General features: G+C 35.0%; 1 protein-coding gene across 1 annotated transcript in view; it reads left to right on the top strand.

The window, feature by feature from the left end:
• The window catches only part of LOC100367508 (cadherin-23-like), a 57,481-nt gene extending 37,893 nt beyond the window's left edge, over positions 1-19,588 (top strand). Inside the window, exons 26-38 of the mRNA XM_085493689.1 lie at positions 608-721; positions 1,591-1,738; positions 2,269-2,523; positions 6,891-7,007; positions 8,367-8,545; positions 9,770-9,858; positions 10,466-10,552; positions 10,996-11,064; positions 12,350-12,416; positions 12,920-13,047; positions 13,267-13,380; positions 13,624-13,683; positions 14,436-19,588. Coding sequence (XP_085349815.1) covers positions 608-721; positions 1,591-1,738; positions 2,269-2,523; positions 6,891-7,007; positions 8,367-8,545; positions 9,770-9,858; positions 10,466-10,552; positions 10,996-11,064; positions 12,350-12,416; positions 12,920-13,047; positions 13,267-13,380; positions 13,624-13,683; positions 14,436-14,649 — 1,641 coding nt within the window. The 3' untranslated portion in view covers positions 14,650-19,588. The remainder of the gene's footprint in view (positions 1-607; positions 722-1,590; positions 1,739-2,268; positions 2,524-6,890; positions 7,008-8,366; positions 8,546-9,769; positions 9,859-10,465; positions 10,553-10,995; positions 11,065-12,349; positions 12,417-12,919; positions 13,048-13,266; positions 13,381-13,623; positions 13,684-14,435) is intronic.
• The last annotated feature ends 999 nt before the right edge of the window (positions 19,589-20,587 follow it).

Raw genomic sequence — 20,587 nt, 5'->3', positions numbered from 1 at the left:
AGTGGTGATAATGAAACAAACCCATGTCCTGGTAATATACAAAGACCTGAATTAACAAAGAAGTCAAGTTGTTATTAAAGGTATATCAAGGTTTACTCAGATTTATGAATGCAGTTTCTTGCGCATGTATGGGACATAGTTTGGTTGCACTTGTGTACTCTGTGTATTTTGGACCCAGGTCAATGAAAGTTTTCAGTTATCAGATTAAGGGAAATCACTTTATTATGAGTTGCACCCACATAGAGTACATATTAATTCCATTGTTTGCAGATGTTATACGTATTTTATAATGTATGATGTATGAGTATTTAAAATTATTTATTACCACAACAACATATAAATTCAATGTTTAACATGTGTTAAATAATGCTATCAAATCCAGATGGTTTATTTTGATCCAAAAAACATCATCTGAAGCAGAAAATTTGTTTTCCCTCGATGCAAAAGAAAACATGTATGAGAAACAGGTTTCAAACTGGCACACGTGAATACGAGAACAAAATGTAGTTTTTTGGGCCATATTTCAAAAATATTACTGTTTAAGATATTATGAATTTTAAAGCATTCATGTCAGGATGAAATAATAATAACAACTTGTTTGTTTTAGTTACTTATTGTTGCAACTGATAATGGTGATCCGATTCAACTGTCATCAGAATTAGGTCTACAGATTGTCATAGATGATGCCAATGACAACCCACCAGTGTTTGAAAGAGATGAGGTAAGTACTTGAAACACCGTTGTCATCACTCTATGTCATGTTTAATATAAGTCCCATGTGACATGTACGTTTGTAAAATACATTGTTTGTCTACATGTAATTTGACTGTGGTGCTTTAATCGTTGACTGCAAGCAACGCAAATGACTGGTATAGTCAGTTCTGTGATAATCTTGCCATTGCATTACATTTTTATTATCAAATGTCCACTGATTTTTTAATATGAATATAGTTCTTAACTTGTAACTCATTCCAGAGAGATCGTTTAAGGCAAATTTTTTTCTTTCTTTCGTTGTTTATTTCTGCCTTACTTTTTTGACATATGACACATGTGTCTGATGATTTTACCATTACCGAGAATGTGCTTTGGCAGACGTTACACAGTTAATTGGATGTGCTTGTGAACCATTGGCTTACTAAGACATTATACATGAAAACAATTTTAAATGGCGGCTTGCTGTTGAGATCAGAGAACCGACCTGGTTCATATTATGTTTATAGCCTCAAATCAGATAATTAATATATCAGTTGATATATAAACATACTGTAACAATTGCGGTAAAATGTAGTGTTTCAGAAAAGCCAGAGCAATGATATGTTTGCAGAGTGTTATAAATAAATCACAGTTTAAAAGTAATGATGACACAGATATTACATGGATCATGGATAGTGAAAACTTAGCAATTACATTTCAAAAACTACCATGAAATAACTGGTCAGAAAATAGAAATACCCTGACAATTTCTCTCCACTAAGTTTTTCCTAATGGTTTACTACATCCTAAAAAACACTTGACAGAAGTGTCACCCTTCCAGAAGTCCAAAATCTAGTTTAATAATAAAGGTTATATGTAATCAATGTTGTTTTACAGGAAGGGTGTCCTATACCAGATATTATAGAACCAGTAGAACATAATCACTCTATCATAACAGAGCCGATTGGCACCATGGAACCTGCCACTGATGCTGATATTGGCGAAAATGCTGTCAACTATTATTTCATTATTGCTATTAGACCAGGTATAACTTGTTCATCTTTCATATGTCACCTATTATTTTGATTGAATAATATTATTCATTTAAGTTGTGTAATTTAAAAAAAAAACAAATGAAGCGAAGCGAAGCACTGGAAATATGTGCACAGACCTGATTAGTTTTGGGTTGAAATCTATGCATAATAATTGCTTAATTTGCATAATGTTCACCCATTTTTTTTATTACAAAAAACCCATTATAGCATTTTAATAAGATTTGGTAAATAAGTGCCTGGGAACAATGCATTAGTCTTGGATTTAAATTCGAGCAAAGTAATTGCCGATTTTGCAGAATATGCATAATCAGCACATTTCATTGAAATTGGGTTCATGGATGACCTGGAGTAACCCACAGACATTGATTAGTTTAATAATGAAAAAAAAAATTATTATTATTATTAAATTTGTGGTGGAGGTGCTGTGGAATAAATTAGACTGAAAACCACAGATGTAAAATAAAATGTATTGTTTGTAAGTATTATAAACTTATTAATTATACAACATTTGTTATTTCAGAGGGAAATGAAGATAAATTCCGTTTGAATAAATCTTCAGGGGACATTTTTGCACTAGAAGAGCTGGATAGAGAAGATGTTGACACATATGAACTTGTTGTCAAAGCTCATCCAAACCCAGATTATGCATATACACCAAGTATTATGGCCTCAGACCAAATTGATTGGAGTGATACAACATTGCAGTGTGTAGAAATTGATGTGACAGATATAAATGATAATGCTCCAGAATTCACAAAAGATTTATATACGGCAGGTATGGCAAGGACTTTCATTAGATTATTCATTCCAGGGGTTCTGCTTTCTGCCAGATTCCTATTAGGGCCAAGTAGACAACAGGTAGTTCCAATAGGGAAAAGTGGACAGCAGGTAGTTCAAATAGGGCCAAGTGGACAGCAGGTAGTTTCAATAAGGCCAAGTAGACAACAGGTAGTTCCAATAGGGCCAAGTGGACAGCAGGTAGTTCCAATAGGGCCAAGTGGACAGCAGACAGTTCCGATAGGGCCAAGCGGACAGCAGGGAGTTCCAATAGGGCCAAGTGGACAGCAGGTAGTTCCAATATGGCCAAGTGGACAGCAGGTAATTCCAATGGAGGGCTAGGTTGACAGCAGGTAGTTCCAATGGGGCCAAGTGGACAGCAGGTAGTTCCACTGGGGCCAGATGGACAGCAGATAATTCCACTGGGGGCCAAGTGGACAGCAGATAGTTCCGATAGGGCCAATCGGACAGCAGGGAGTTCCAATAGGGCCAAGTGGACAGCAGGTAGTTCCAATATGGCCAAGTGGACAGCAGGTAGTTCCAATGGGGCCAAGTGGACAACAGGTAGTCCCAATGGGTTCATGTGGACAACAGGTAGTTCCAATGGGGTCAAGTGGACAGCAGGTAGTCCCAATGGGGCCAGGTGGACAACAGGTAGTTCCAATGGGGTCATGTGGACAACAGGTAGTTCCAATAGGGCAAAGTGGACAGCAGGTAGTTCAAATAGGGCCAAGTGGACAGCAGGTAGTTCCAATAAGGCCAAGTGGACAACAGGTAGTTCAAATAGGGCCAAGTGGACTGCAGGTAGTTCCAATAAGGCCAAGTAGACAACAGGTAGTTCCAATAGGGCCAAGTGGACAGCAGGTAGTTCCAATAGGGCCAAGTGGACAGCAGACAGTTCCGATAGGGCCAAGCGGACAGCAGGGAGTTCCAATAGGGCCAAGTGGACAGCAGGTAGTTCCAATATGGCCAAGTGGACAGCAGGTAATTCCAATGCAGGGCTAGGTTGACAGCAGGTAGTTCCAATGGGGCCAAGTGGACAGTAGGTAGTTCCACTGGGGCCAGATGGACAGCAGATAATTCCAATGGGGCCAAGTGGACAACAGGTAGTCCCAATGGGTTCATGTGGACAACAGGTAGTTCCAATGGGGTCAAGTGGACAGCAGGTAGTCCCAATGGGGCCAGGTGGTCAACAGGTAGTTCCAATGGGGTCATGTGGACAACAGGTAGTTCCAATGGGGTTAAGTGGACAGCAGATAGTCCCAATGGGGCCAGGTGGACAACAGGTAGTTCCAATGGGGTCATATAGACAACAGGTAGTTCCAATGGGGTCAAGTGGGCACAAGGTAGTTCAAATGGGGCCAAGTGGACAACAGGTAGTCCCAATGGGGTCATGTGAACAACAGGTAGTTCCAATGGGGTCAAGTGGACAGCAGGTAGTGCCAATGGGGCCAGGTGGACACCAGGTAGTTCCAATGGGGTCATGTGGACAACAGGTAGTTCCAATGGGGTCAAGTGGACAACAGGTAGTTCCAATGGGGCAAAGTGGTCACCAGGTAGTTCAAATGGGGCCAAGTGGACAACAGGTAGTTCCAATGAGGCCAAGTGGACAGCAGGTAGTTCCAATGGGGTCATGTGGACAACAGGTAGTTCCAATGGGGTTAAGTGGACAGCAGATAGTCCCAATGGGGCCAGGTGGACAACAGGTAGTTCCAATGGGGGTCATGTAGACAACAGGTAGTTCCAATGGGGTCAAGTGGGCACAAGGTAGTTCAAATGGGGCCAAGTGGACAACAGGTTGTCCCAATGGGGTCATGTGGACAACAGGTAGTTCCAATGGGGCCAAGTGGACAGCATGTAGTTCCAATGGGGCCAAGTGGACAGCAGTTAGTTCCAATATGGCCAAGTGGACAGCAGGTAGTTCCAATGGGGCCAAGTTGACAAGTTGTAGTTCCAATGGGGTCAAGTGGGCAACAGGTAGTTCCAATGAGGCCAAGTGGACACCAGGTAGTTCCAATGGGGCCAAGTGGACACCAGGTAGTTCCAATGGGGCCAGGTGGACACCAGGTAGTTCCAATGGGTCCAGGTGGACAGGAGATAGTTCAATGGGGCCAAGTGTACAGCATGTAGTTCCAATAGGACCAAGTGGACAGCAGGTAGATCCAATGGGGGCAAGTGGACACCAGGTAGTCCCAATGGGGCCAAGTGGACAACAGTTAGTTCCAATAGGGCCAAGTGGACAGCAGGTAGTTCCAATGGGGCCAAGTGGACACCAGATAGTTCCAATGGGGCCAGGTGGACACCAGGTAGTTCCAATGGGTCCAGGTGGACAGGAGATAGTTCAATGGGGCCAAGTGTACAGCATGTAGTTCCAATAGGGCCAAGTGGACAGCAGGTAGTTCAATGGGGGCAGGTGGACACCAGGTAGTCCCAATGGGGCCAAGTGGACAGCAGGTAGTCCCAATGGGGCCAAGTGGACAGCAGGTAGTTCCAATGCGGCCAAGTGGACAACAGATAGTTCCAATGGGCCAAGTGGACACAAGGTAGTTCAAATGGGGCCATGTGGACAACAGGTAGTTCCAATGTGGTCAAGTGGACAACAGGTAGTTCCAATGGAGCCAAGTGTACAGCATGTAGTTCCAATGGGTCCAAGTGGGCACCAGGTAGTTCCAATGGGGCCAAGTGGACAACAGATAGTTCCAATGGGCCAAGTGGACAACAGGTAGTCTCAATGAGGCCAAGTGGACACAATGTAGTTCCAATGGGGCCAAGTGGACAGCATGTAGTTCCAATGTGGTCAAGTGGACAACAGGTAGTTCCAATGGAGCCAAGTGTACAGCATGTAGTTCCAATGGGTCCAAGTGGGCACCAGGTAGTTCCAATGGGGCCAAGTGGACAGCATGTAGTTCCAATTGGGCCAAATGGACACCAGGTAGTTCAAATAAGGCCAAGTGGACAACAGGTAGTTCCAATAGGGCCAAGTGGACAGCAGGTAGTTCCAATAGGGCCAAGTGGACAGCAGATAGTTCCGATAGGGCCAATCGGACAGCAGGGAGTTCCAATAGGGCCAAGTGGACAGCAGGTAGTTCCAATATGGCCAAGTGGACAGCAGGTAGTTCCAATGGGGCCAAGTGGACAACAGATAGTTCCAATGGGGCCAAGTGGACAGCATGTAGTTCCAATAGGGCCAAGTGGACAGCATGTAGTTCCAATGGGGCCAAGTGGACAGCAGGTAGTTTCAATGGGGCCAGGTGGACAACAGGTAGTCCTAATGGGGCCAAGTAGACAACAGATAGTTCCAATGAGACCAAGTGGACACAAGGTAGTTCCAATGGGGCCAAGTGGACAGCATGTAGTTCCAATGGGGCCAAGTGGACAGCAGTTAGTTCCAATAGGGCCAAGTGGACAGCAGGTAGTTCCAATGGGGCCAAGTTGACAAGTGGTAGTTCCAATCGGGTCAAGTGGACAACAGGTAGTTCCAATGAGGCCAATTGGACACCAGGTAGTTCCAATGGGGCCAAGTGGACACCAGGTAGTTCCAATGGGGCCAGGTGGACACCAGGTAGTTCCAATGGGTCCAGGTGGACAGGAGATAGTTCAATGGGCCAAGTGTACAGCATGTAGTTCCAATAGGACCAAGTGGACAGCAGGTAGTTCCAATGGGGGCAAGTGGACACCAGGTAGTCCCAATGGGGCCAAGTGGACAGCAGGTAGTTCCAATGGGGCCAAGTGGACAACAGATAGTTCCAATGGGCCAAGTGGACACAAGGTAGTTCAAATGGGGCCAGGTGGACAACAGGTAGTTCCAATGGGGTCAAGTGGACAACAGGTAGTTCCAATGGGCCAAGTGGACAACAGGTAGTCTCAATGAGGCCAAGTGGACACAAGGTAGTTCCAATGGGGCCAGTGGACATCATGTAGTTCCAATAGGACCAAGTGGACACCAGGTAGTTCAAATAGAGCCTAGTGGGCACAAGGTAGTTCCAATAGAGCCAAGTGGGCACAAGGTAGTTCCAATGGGGCCAAGTGGACAACAGGTAGTTCCAATGAAGCCAAGTGGACACAAGGTAGTTCCAATGGGGCCAAGTGGACAACAGGTAGTTCCAATGAAGCCAAGTAAACACAAGGTAGTTCCAATGGGGCAAAAGGGACGACAGATTATAGCTTTATTACAGCAATTTTTGTTTCTTTACATGATGATCAAAAGAATGTTTAGCATGGATGTATACATATCTTTCCAACTAGAACCAGGAGCCAATGCTATGGTACATGTAGTGTACAGACATTCCTACTCCTTTCTCATGGACCTATGTTATTGGTTATTACCTTTGCTTGGAATTTATTAGATTCATGGTATGATTTCAGGTGTGGCTACTTCTGCTGAATACGGATCTCGAGTCACTAGAGTTGAAGCCAACGATCCTGATGATGATATCAATGGTATTGTCAGATATGTCATCACAGACCAGATCTGTGAAGTTGGTAAGTTGAATGCCAATGTAAAGTAAAAATATACATTGTAGTTACTACATAAATGTAGTTTTCATGATCAGCAAACTTGAATAGTTTTTGCTTGTTAACAACACATTTTAATTATCTAATTTGCATAACAATTAGCCAGTTATGCAAGCTATTTATCATGAATACGAGTTATTGCTTATGTGAAAACAAGCTATTTATCATATGAATACGAGTTATTGCTCATGTGAAAACAAGCTATTTATCATATAAATACGAGTTATTGCTCATGTGAAAACAAGCTATTTATCATATAAATACGAGTTATTGCTCATGTGAAAACAAGCTATTTATCATATGAATACGAGTTATTGCTCATGTGAAAACAAGCTATTTATCATATGAATACGAGTTATTTCTCACATGAAAACAAGCTATTTATCATGAATACGAGTTATTGCTCATATGAAAACAGGCTATTTATCATATGAATACAAGTTACTGCTCATATGAAAACAAGCTATTTATCATATGAATACAAGTTACTGCTCATATGAAAACAAGCTATTTATCATATGAATACAAGTTATTGCTCATGTGAAAACAAGCTATTTATCATATAAATACAAGTTATTTCTCATATGAAAACAAGCTATCATGAATACAAGTTATTTCTCATGAAAACAAGCTATTTATCATATGAATACGAGTTGTTTCTCATATGAAAACAAGCTATTTATCATATGAATACAAGTTGTTTCTCATATGAAAACAAGCTATCATGAATACAAGTTATTTCTCATGAAAACAAGCTATTTATCATATGAATACGAGTTGTTTCTCATATGAAAACAAGCTATTTGTCATATGAATAAGAGTTTTTCTCATGTGAAAACAAGCTATATATCATAAAAACATGCTATTTATCTGTGAATACGAGTTATTTCTCATATGAAAACAAGCTATTTATCATATGAATATGAGTTATTTCTCATATGAAAACAAAATATTTATTATATGAATATGAGTTATTTGTCATATGAAAACAAAATATTTCTCATATGAATATGAGTTATTTCTCATATGAATACGAGTTATTTCTCATATGAATACAAGTTATTTCTCATGTGAATACAAGTTATTTCTCATATGAAAACAAGCTATTAAATATGAGTTATTGCTCATATGAATATGAGTTTATAATATCTGTATTATCAGAAATCTATGCTATTGCACATGACATGCTTTTCTGTGTTTACATGTTTTATATCTGAAACATAATTTTGGCCTTAGTATTAGTACATATATAATCATAGATTTAAAAAAAATAATGCCTCTTATTAATTGCTTGATATAACTTTCAGTTCTTATTTTGTATTTCAGACGATCAACCCAATGTATGTCAAGATGAAAATGGGAATCCTAAAGATCCTTTCACGTTAGACCCCTTAGATGGTACCATTTATACCAATATTGTTTTTGAACCTGGTTGGACAGGATATTTTGATCTGAAAATATCAGCATTCGATATAGACAACAAAACTGATGACACTCAGTTATCGGTAAGCAAGATCTTTGCTTTTGAAAGCATTTTGAGATACTGTAAACTACTTTATTTTTGCTTGGAATTCATTTTTGTTATTTTTATTGAAGGGATGATTCAGTGAAAATAAAATACACAGAAAATCCCTTTTTTCCTCTATTTTACATTCATTTCGTCCAAAACTTAGTGAAAATAAATTCCATACAAAACATTCAAAATGTCTTTTCAACAAAAATTTATTCCGGCTAAAATAAAGTGTTTTACAGTATGCAGATATCATGCAATAAATACATTTGTTTTTGTACCCTTGCAGTTGATACTGTAGGAAAACTGATTATATTACCAAAATTAAGGTATACTGTAAGTTGCTTAATTTTTAGGATTCAAGGATTTTATGGCTTTTGGAAAAGTTGCTGACATTATTTTAAAAATGTTCTGACTCATAACATTCATGGAGATTTATCTCATGAAATTGAAAGTGGTTTGCATGATGCAAGACTGAACCAGATTTACTGAAAAAAATATTAAATAATCCATGGTCTCTATTAATTCACGCACCCAGTACATTTTCAAAAACAAATTATTAAATATATCCTGGCTTTAATTTTTGATGTTAAAATATGGGTTTAAAATTGTGTGTTTTTATTTAGACTCTAACATGTTGTACATAACACGACATGAAAATCATTTGTAACAAGATAATAACAAATACAAAAAACAAACGTATTGCAAACTGAACATACAAGATATCAGGTAAGCTATCAGAATATTGGATATAGTCGTTTGGGCTTATTGGTATTTGCAAGTCATACATGTATGCATGGGACACCCATAGCTTTGAAGATAAACTACATGTAGTTTATGTGGAAACAATCATAACTTTTATTGAAATTACTTTTAGTCTAGTTTTCCAATTAAGTTTTAATTAATTATAATCTTATGTACTTTTGGGGGATTGTATCCCATGTCTAGCCATCCTATATGATTCATCTATAATATTATTATTACTTAATTAAATTAAAAAATGATCTGAAAAATTATGTGAACTATGACTCCAAGATATTAGTAATCAATTGCGCTTCATGCATTTGTTTAAGATTAAAGTCTTTCTAAACAATAACTAAATCTTTCTAAACAATAACCAAAGTTTCAATTTATATAGAGATGATGGAAAACTGTCTGTCTGAAGCTGAACTCTGCTTTATGACTTATATATGATGGATGTGTGATTTTCTTTCAATAGATCTATCTTCTCCGTGATGACCAAAGAGTAAAAATTGTGGTATATGATGAACCTGATGATGTAGTTACCTGGATTGACGATTTCATGGCGTGAGTAAAAAAAAACAGAACAATTCCCAGAACATGCGATGCAGTACTTCAGATATAAGTTTTAGAAATGTTGCAGCATTGGAACGCTATAGTCTAATTCAAAGCGAAGGGGTGTTGTGTTACCCTTGTACGAGAATTGAGTCCTGAGCGACATTAAAAACTTGTGTTAAAAATGTAGCAGAGGCTCTAGTGTGAATGCTTATTTGTAAACAATGACATGCTATGGTCGTCTGTGATAGATGACGACTCTTCTCGCTTTAAGCAAGATGGCAGTGTAGGATACTCATTATATCACATATAGTCACTGTTAAAGAATATGTTCAGAGGTGCTTTTTGTGTTGCATGTGGACACCGTTTATAACTGCAATATAGGGATACACGTTTTTTTTTTGTATATAGGGATACACGTTTGTTTTTTGTATATAGGGATACACGTGATATGATTGTAATGTCGTAATAGGTTATATCTCATGGAGTGCTATATTCAAGATTACATTTTTGGCGCTGTTATACATGTATCACTTGGGGGGCACTGTTCAATATTGTAATAAATAAAGTATATATTTTGTAAGTAATAAAATTCTGGTTCTATATGGTTGACTTGCAGTGAAATTGAGAACATTACTGGTGCATTGTGTAGTGCAGACAGTATACAAACTCACGTGGACAGGAATAATGAGCCAAACTCAGATATGTAAGTAACAAACAATGTATAAAATGTCACAATCTTAACACATTAAATGTCATAATGTTTCTACTAAAGTCTTCTACTAAAGTCTTTGTGTAACAGTACATCAACTATCAGGATTTCCTGTTGATCAGGATTTCCTGTTGACAATGGTTGTTGATAACAATGTTATTCTCTGTCAGAAATCATATGAAAAAACAATACAATATAACAAAATTGAAATTGTGGCTTTTTAAAAACCACAAAAGTTTGTGTGTGGCTTTTATTTATTAGTGTGTACTGAAGTCAAGTGAGATTTCAGAAAACAATTTTTTTACTGAAAATTCAACTATAAAATAATAACTCGATTTGCATACTTCACTATGAGTGATATCAAAAAAATATATATAATAAATGATTTTATCACATAAAATTTGCATGATTAATATGAATTTTTATTTTTACTGCAGGACTGATATTTATATTCATTGTGTTGATCCAGAAACCAATGAAATCATGGATGTTCAGGAAATTATTTAGTGAGTACTAGCTATGATTACAAGAAAAAAATATATCCTGATACAAGTACAATATTCTACATGAAAAAGTTGATTATATTGTTTTGCCAGTTGTGACCTTTTCACATTCACATTTGTCCAGAAGTTGTTGTTCACATTTTCTTTTTCATCTTTCATTTTAAAGTCCTAAATAACACACCAACTTGTTGATCTCCTCCCCACATCCATTTATTTTAATACGTGTGGTTGAGCTCACTAAACTTTGTAAACCATACATAACTTACCTGTGTTCTTATAATATCCGCTGTTGTCATAAAATTTTAAGTACCGGTAGTGTAAAATCTGTATTAGAAGCTGTGACATCTATTAAAATGGTACAATACGACAGAGAGGATGTAGCTTCCATTAGAGCATCTACACATATGAGAAATGGTGAATTTTTTGGTTCTCAATTATTCAAAAAGAGTTGGTGCCACTTCTGTTAGTGGTGTGGCTTCTAATACAGCTTTTACAGTACCTTAAAATGAACTAGTAGGGCAATCACAGTGATGCTGACAGCTAAAATTGGTATGCTTCCATTTATCCTGAATAATAATCACAAAAACTTCGGCAAATACTGTAATATATGTTATTTTAACTGATTACTCTGTTTTTCCTAATTCAAAATGTTATTTGGCTTGATGAATAATACTACTAAAAGGTCTATTTCTTGTTTTAATACTTTGAGTGACAGATATTTTTCCCGCCCAAATTTAGTGCAAATATTTTCACATTTTGTAATTTTTTCACTAAATTTTGTCATTATTTTGGCCCATACAGACAAGTTCAGACATTATTGTTAGTTTTTTATCAAAAGGTTTGTCAATTGTTATCGACATATGTAGAGAGAAGCAGACTATATGAAATAATATTGTAGATTGTGCCTGCAGATTAGGCAGAAAAAAAATCAAGGCAAAAATACAGTAAAATAAACTCTCAAATGAGAGATCACAAATAAAAACATAAAACAAACACTATCGAATTCATGAATATAACTTAATAGTCGCATAGTTTGATACATTCTAAATGTTTACAATTTAACACAGTTCAGCGAAAAATTTTAAAAAGTTCAAAACAAAATTAATCCACTGACTTGCTTGAAACAAAAGACTCAACTTAAAAAATTTATGCATGCACAAAATGTATTAAAAAATAAACTAATGACATTCGCAAAATCATTTTAAAATGAATACAAAATTACAATAATATTGTAATATTGTTTTATTATAGTAATTTTTTTTTATATGACCTTTATTCTTTTATTCAGCTTATTAGACACGTATGAAGATAATTTAGATGCACTATTTGAGGAATATAATGTCGTTGCTATTGTGGTAAGTGTTATCATGTAACCTATTAATTATACTACAGAAAAAATAAAAAAGGTCCAAAATTCATTGTATTATGAACAAAATTATCACATTTGATTTTATTCCAAATTCAGATTTACTTTGTTTTTGTTTTGTTTTCGGATTACCAAAATATTCATGTGATAGATATACAATTTTACAGCATTTTTTTTTAGTTTGACATTCTCAAAACTCAGATTGATGCAAGTGAAATCCTCAAACCAGTGTCCAAACTAATTCTGGAATTTGAAAATTTATTATTTCAGTCATGACTCTCTAGTGTCAATTATTACTCATTAATTTCATATTACAATGATTTTGACCCAAAAAAATGTTCCAATGAGAATTGGCCAATCATTATCAACATTATGAAAAAACCTTTTTCAAACATCAAGAGATTTTTTGAACTTTCATGTTTGCTCATGTCAATATTCAAGGATTATATCCATCTATATCCATAATAACTATATACTTTATATTTTCCATAGCCTGCTGTGGTGCCTGATAATACAGTCGACACGAACGCTTATATACAAATAGCAACGGGCATTTTGTTGATTGTTGCGTTATTTTTACTATTTTTACTCATTTACTGTTACTGTTCCATGAGGAGTAGGTAAGGCAGTCATTTTTGGTGCTACAATTGTTACAAAGCTGATGATTAAAATGTAACGCTGATGAGCATGATATTTTGTGAAAGTTATTGTGTCTCTGTGTCTTAAATAGTTAATGACTTTTTCTGACTGCGGATATTTAAGAGAATTTTTCTCTCCCATATGTGTCTCATAATATAACAAACATTTGTCAATATAACAAATGTTTCTACTTACCCTAGGTATCAACGAAAGCTGCGAGCAGCTCGAGCCGGTGGGAATTTAGGCACAGGCGAAAATGAACTAAAACAGAATCCGTTACAAGTTCCAGGAACAAATCAATATAAATTTGAAGGGTGAGTAGACTTATATACAAAGTTTCATCTGAAACTGGCTTCACTGCTGGTATTGTGAAGACAGTCAATTTGCTTCCTAAAATTTTCTTCCTAATAGTTGCTCTCAGGAATTTAGAACTTTTTCTAAAGCCTTTAAATGTATCTCTCATATTATAACACTTGTTAGCCCGTACCCCACCAGTGATTGTCTTCTTCCTAAGTTTAGTAAAAATTTGGGAAAAATAATGTTTTTTTTTATTTTAGTTCAAATCCAATATGGAATACTCCTGAAATGGACATCTATTCAGAAGTTCAAGAACCAGAGTAAGTTAACAAAAACTTTTGTTCTAAAATTCTATCAAGTCTTCTCTACCTAGTCTTGCATACATACAAGATGAATTTGAAAGTATTTTATATAGATTTTGACCAATGTCATATGTATCTAATGTAAACCATTAATTTCGCTGCTAGAAAGTGATTGCGATTTTAGGAAGGGAAAAATTTGCAAAAAGTCACTGACACTGTCATAGAACCCCACCAAAAAGTATTTCCTTTCACTGGCAATTTTCACTGATGCACAAAATGTTTTCCACTCAAAATAAAAAGTTTACAGTACCCGTCATAATTAACTTTTTGAGCGCCAAAGTCAACTTCAGTCATCATCTACATTATAGTCTGCTTTTTTTCACATTTTTACACAAATTTTCGAATGTTTTGATGAAAAACAAGAAACTTTTTATATTAGGTTTTATTGGTCCAAAATTTAGACTGAATTCTGTGAAAATTAAATAAAATGTGAACAAATTTACATTATGAACAGCGCACGTTTGAATTTAATGTAAAAAACATTATATTTTATATGTATTTTATGCATTGCATAGAACACTCACTAGACATAACGTTGTGCTTAAAGAATGGCAGTCGTCGTGCTGCGTCCTGTTCGATATGGGACTCATAGCGACGTATACAACGCGCGTAAAATACATTGTTTATTTACATGAAATTCGAACACGCGCTGTGCGACGAACACCTCACTTTAAGGCTTGCAATAATTATTCAAACGTTTTCTTTTACAGTAAAAACTCGCTTGATGAAAATGAAGTTAGTGACGATGCAAACAGTGAAGATCAAGAAGTCACCGTTGATTTATACAACGATGATTACGATTATTATAACAAGCTACCACCAGAATATGCTGAATCGGATGAATTCCTTGATGCAGCTCTCGGCGAACTTGAAAAACACAAGATTGGATTAGATTTAGACGATATGGAAATCACGGCAGTGTAACTGTAACTTGCAATTTTAGCAGATTTTGCACAAATAATATTTTTTTTTTTGTCAGAATTTAATATTAAAGAGTTGCCAATAACCTTTGACAAATCGTGTCTTTTATACTCAAACTTTATAAAATATCCATAGCCCTTATTATTAGGCTTAAAAAGTATTAGATTAAATTATTGCTTATGCTGAAATAGTTCTAGTTTGTGTATTTCCAAACTGATGAGAAATAAAACTTGTTTTGTGTGATTTGGAAAGTACATGTGGAACCACCACATTAAAGTTGTAATATTGCTTATATATTTGATTGAAAGTCTTTTACTTTATGAAATGACTTAGACCATGAATCAGATTCAAAAGTCACAGTGTTTCTTGATTATTTGTGTTGAATCGTGATGCATTTTACCACTCGACAGCAATCAAGTTATTTTTTTTCAGGACAATGTTTAGTCCAGTTATGCATCGCTATTTTAGGTGCTTGCTAACTTCAACTTTAATCAAACACTATGCAATTTTTGATATCAAAAGAGTAGTAAATAATCATTACCTGATTTCCAGTTTAGGTTATGTGCTTTGGTTATGTTCAACTCTTCCATAAAAGTGTGGTGCATTTTATGTTTGCAATTTACAGTCCATAAAAATGTCATTTTGCTTTATCTAACACAGTCTTTCAATTGAAGAATTCACTTGAAATGAATAATATTTTGTTTATTGTTATTGTATATTCATTGCTTGGTGTGTCTGTATATATATGTATGGTTCAAATTGCAATATTTTTATCAGTAACTTTTTGTGGAAATGCTTTATACTAATATTCAATTTCAATATTATGTACAGTACTTTTTGGCCTATAGAGGGCAGCATTTTCAAGCTATCTGCCAAATCAGTTGTGAGCCCTCTTGTGGTGTACTCTAATGAAATTTTTTTTTTTAATCAAGTCTTCCAAAGTGGTTTAACAAAAATTTCAAATTGATAATTAAAAATTCTTTCTTTTATTTCCTAAAGCCCAGAAAAATGTGAAAATATATCTGATCATTTTTTTTGATTGTTGTGTTTTTTAAATTGTTTTATTTTCATTTTTTTTTATAAAAATTGGTTTATTTTGTTTTTAAATCCTGATCAGAAACATTAATGTTTTTTTCTGTTAATAATGTATACTATGTAAATTTAAGCAAATGCGTTTGTCTTTTGGGGGAGGGGGGGGGTTGGCATCCCCCCCCCCCAGATTTATTGTGGCTACACTCTATGCTATCGGTTATCGTTATATTGTGTCTGATTGAAAACAAATCCATAACATTGCTTCTTTGCAGGTGTGTACGTGTGTTGACTACCTCCATGCTTAGGTACATATAGCTATATCTTGTGAGGTTTATATGAAGGGTCATCTAATTGGGATTTTCAGGGTGTTATTTTGACTTTTTCAAGAATGTATTTGAGATTTAAATTCAATATTTGTGCATGGTAATCTGCAGTCACTAAAATGATTTCTCAACCCAAAATTAAGTCCAGAAAGCTCACACTGTAAACTTTCAAGTAATGCATTTTCACTAATACATGTATATGCATGACTTAAAATTGCACTCGTAAAACGTTGTGTTTTGGGACTGATGATCTAAACTTGTGTGCATAACAGGAATGAAAGAAGCATTCAAACACACAATTATATGGTAATTAAGCTAAACTATCTCTGTCACATAATCAATATTCCGCATAATAGTTTTCAAGACCATAATTATAATCCATGAATGCTCCTAGAGTACAACTATAAGAACCGCAGTGAAATTTGCAATGGTGCATGTTTTTGATAATTATGTGATTAACTGTTTTATATACTAGTAATTATGAAGCATAGCATGCAGTGTTTGTCAATCTTATACAGTCTGTATTGAATTTGATTCATCATCCATTCCAAGTATATTAAACTAATTACTATTCAGTTTGAATTTTATTCGCCAGCTGCAAATTTAAAAAAATATACAATGTACAAGCCATTTCATCAAGAAAAGTTAATTTTGCTAACAAATAGGAAAATTCTTGATCACGTTTGTGCTGTTCATCTTGAAGATGATGATCAAAAACTCACCGTGAATAATTACAAAAGGTGATGGACCATGGATGAACTCTGGATAGCAGTTTGCGTTTCATCACTAGCATCAATAAGTTGTAACAGCATCAAGTAAGTCCATGATGACTCACCAGAATTTGCATATAGATAGGAAATGATTTCTGTGATATTATTGCGATAACAAACTCTTGTTTCTTGAAATGCTCAATCAAACTCTGCTAGTTTTAATTGAGGTTGTGGTGTGTCAAACATTGTAACGTTATTTTTTGTTATTTTGTTCTGATATACAGTGTGTACGGAGCTCAGAGTAATTGGGTGATTGGTGTTCGTTGAGTCATACATTTGATGATTCTGAATGTAATTTACTGTTTTATTTTTCATCTTCGCTTGAAAATGCATTCTGTATTATTATTACCACATGGCTGGATGATTCTTAAGGACTGAGGAATCGCTTGTCAGTGTCAGAAAACTGTCTGCACCTAATGTTTCAATGCTGAGATCGATTACTTGTTAAGCTCTATCATTCTTATAAATGAAACGTAATTTATTTGTCTTCTAATTAGCAGTTAGTGTATATTTACTACCATTTTTGCATAATTAATGATTTCCAACAAAATAACATACCAGTAATCGATAATAATTGACTTGGCTTGTTCTCATATTGAGCTTTAGATTTTTACTAAACCTGACTTCCTATCTATATTTGCTCTGTAATAGGCACGCATGGTTACATAAATGCCCTGTAACAGTATGGTGGCCTACAAATTGGATGTGGTAAATAGATTTCCAGTTTACACATGCTTTTATTAGAGCAGCATTTGCAGGGACATATTCAGAGATTTTTGTTCTATTTTACTTGCTCTAGTTAGAAATGCGTGCACTTCAGCATCTAAATTGTTCACATGACAATTTAAAATGTTTTGTTATTTTACTAGAATAGAAGCAATAATGAATAAATATATTTAATAATTAGAAACATATTTTATAATTATACAACTTTAAATGTTTCAGAATGAGATCAGATTTTCATCTTTATTTTTGTTTATACAAGATTTAACACAAAATTATGTTTCTATGGATTGAATATTGTGACTGTATACAAATATTCAGCTTTATAAATCTTGTCAAATTTATTGAGAAAAAATGCTTTGAAGAAAAAATATGTGTTGATCTGAATTACTGTAAACAACTTTATTTTCACTTGGAATTTATTTTTGCTAATTTTGTGAAGAAATCAATCAGTGAAATTACCTTTTTTTACATATATATTTTACATTCACATACAAATAAACGTACAAAACAGTCAAAATAAATCTCTTTTCGTGGAAAATTTATTCCAGCTAAAATAAAGTATTTTACAGTATTAGTTAACTATCAAATTTTACTTCAGTGCACATATTGAATTGAAGATGTTATCTGAAACGCAACTATACAATTACTGTTTTTGTATCAAATAGGGTAAAATATTCTATGATGTAATTGATATGTAAATTATGTAACGTATCAGCACGGAAGAGATGGCATGAGGTCATATTCGGCACTTCTTATCACTTCTGTGTATGCATTGTGTGTGAGATTGCATTTACGATTGCAATTTAGAAATGCTATTCCTCTGTGTTTTCAAAAATAGGATAGTCTCATGTGGTTGCAGAGTCTTTCTTTATCTGTGTTTTACACTTATGTTAAAAGAGATGTTTTACATTTACTTTTTATCTTGAAAGTTTATACCTACAGTAGCGTAGAGCTGAGATCTATTTTAGGACTATGACATCGCCTGCTAAGGCTGTTTTTTTTTTCCATTCATTCTGGCTATTCATGTTAAGTGTACGGTAGTTCCCTAACAGTTCATAAATGCCTGCATGTGTGTGCATTTGACATGTGTGCAGCTGATCTCGTCAGAGGAAATTTTGTTTGTTCAGTTTATAGACATGTCTGAAATTAGGGATGTGTTGAGACTTGCAGAATTGGCAAACTGCAAAATACACAAAAATAAATATGAAGAGTAATTACCGGTAGTACGGTAGGGACAAAATTACGTTGGTCAATGTCTACTTCCCATTAACATTACAGTTAATTTAATTCTATTGTGTTCTGTGTAGAAATGGTGAGTGGAAATAATGTTGGTAACATCCACAACTCTGTTCGTTGTACGGAGTATAAATTTTTTTTGGTTAGAAAAAGAATAGCTGTGTAGAAGTGCTTCATTGCTAGAGAAACGTATGACTGATACCCGATTAATTTTACTTCATATACAAGATTTCAATTTTTTTTTTTTGAGTTTATATCAATATTATATCCACCTCGTTGTAATAACAATTGAATAATATATGGTGCAAGAAATTCCTTTTATGCTAGGCAAAATTTCACTGGTTTACAAAAAAAATAACGATTACACTCACTATATTTACTCAAGGAATACATTTTAACAAATACATTATTTAACCAATTTTTTTCTGAGAATTTTTAAAACAATATCATGTTTTAATAACAAAATGACCAAATAATGTTTTTATTACCAATACTTGATGTATTCATGTATAACAGAATTTCGTTTCCATGAGTACGATTTGTATTCTTGGTTGACCAAGTTAAAGAATAATCGTGTTGTCCGTGACATTGAATTATTGAATTTTAAATTAGTGTATTGTGGTTACTTTCATGTGTAATGTACACATCTAATTTATTACTTATTGGATATTGTAATTCTGAAATTACTCAAAATTTTTGTTATTTTTTACACCAATTATTTTTAATTTTGAAAAACAAATTCATGATACTTTTTTTCTTTTAAAATATAAGCTTCAGAAACTGCCACCTGGTATGTAAAGCTCAAATGTTTTTTTTTTAAATTGATTAAATAAAAATTATATTTGATGAAAACAATTTATGTTTTTTCTTTTGTTTATGAACATAAGTCCCCATATTATTTTGAGATTTCCCAGTACAGATTTCTGCAAAGGTAAATCAGTGTTCAAATGTCAGAAATCCACACTGACCTAGTTTAATTTATAGACTCTCTACTACATTACCGTCCATATCTCCAGATTTAAACGAACATGGTGCTAGATGAATATTTCATGTCTTATCCACCACCTGAAGAGGGCGATGTTCATAGTTTGTGTTGGGTCTCATCCCTCCCACCCATCATGTTAAATTATGTAAACAGCTTTCAATAGGTAGTCCCAGATGCCTACCAATATTGTGTCTCTGCAAAAATGGGTTAATTAACGAATTAACCCTAGTACTTCCTTTTTAATTATTAGATTTGTATTTGTATATGATTAGGATATCTTCGGTATATTATCTAATGACGTAGACGTGAGTCATCTGACAATTACAGCGTCATTCGTGTTGCCGATTACGTCATAAAGTCGTTCAATTATACAATGGCGTGACCATGGATTATTAACTTTTATGTTTTAATAATTATATCAACGTATATTCAATAGTTATATCACACGTGAACTTCGTGAGCAAAGTATTACTACAAGAACGGAGTGTGACGTCATTCCGCATGCAATTCAAAACCGTGAGCACCTCGCGACATTACAGCCTACACGGTTAAGCGCAATGCTATCTTATGACGTATGCACGATTCATGACGTATTATGAAAATCAGTAGAAATGATTCTATAATACAAATTTATCGAGAATATTATGACGTAATATGAAACGAACATGTGGTATTTATGTCAAATCAACACATACTGACCGTGTGGTATGAAGAACGATTTTATAAAATATTCATAACATTGAACGAGTAGAAGCATCGTTCATGAACATCGAATATACTAGAAATTGTTTGCGGGTGCAGTTGTTTGGTGGCACAGAAAATGACGTCATCGTATACAGTGAGATATTTCGGAGTCACATTTTGCTTGC

Source organism: Saccoglossus kowalevskii, chromosome 19 (genome assembly GCF_978046115.1).
Source record: "Saccoglossus kowalevskii chromosome 19, keSacKowa6.1, whole genome shotgun sequence".
Lineage (NCBI taxonomy): Eukaryota > Metazoa > Hemichordata > Enteropneusta > Harrimaniidae > Saccoglossus > Saccoglossus kowalevskii.
Note: the sequence above shows the minus strand (reverse complement) of the source record. Positions and strands in the feature narration are given on the sequence as shown.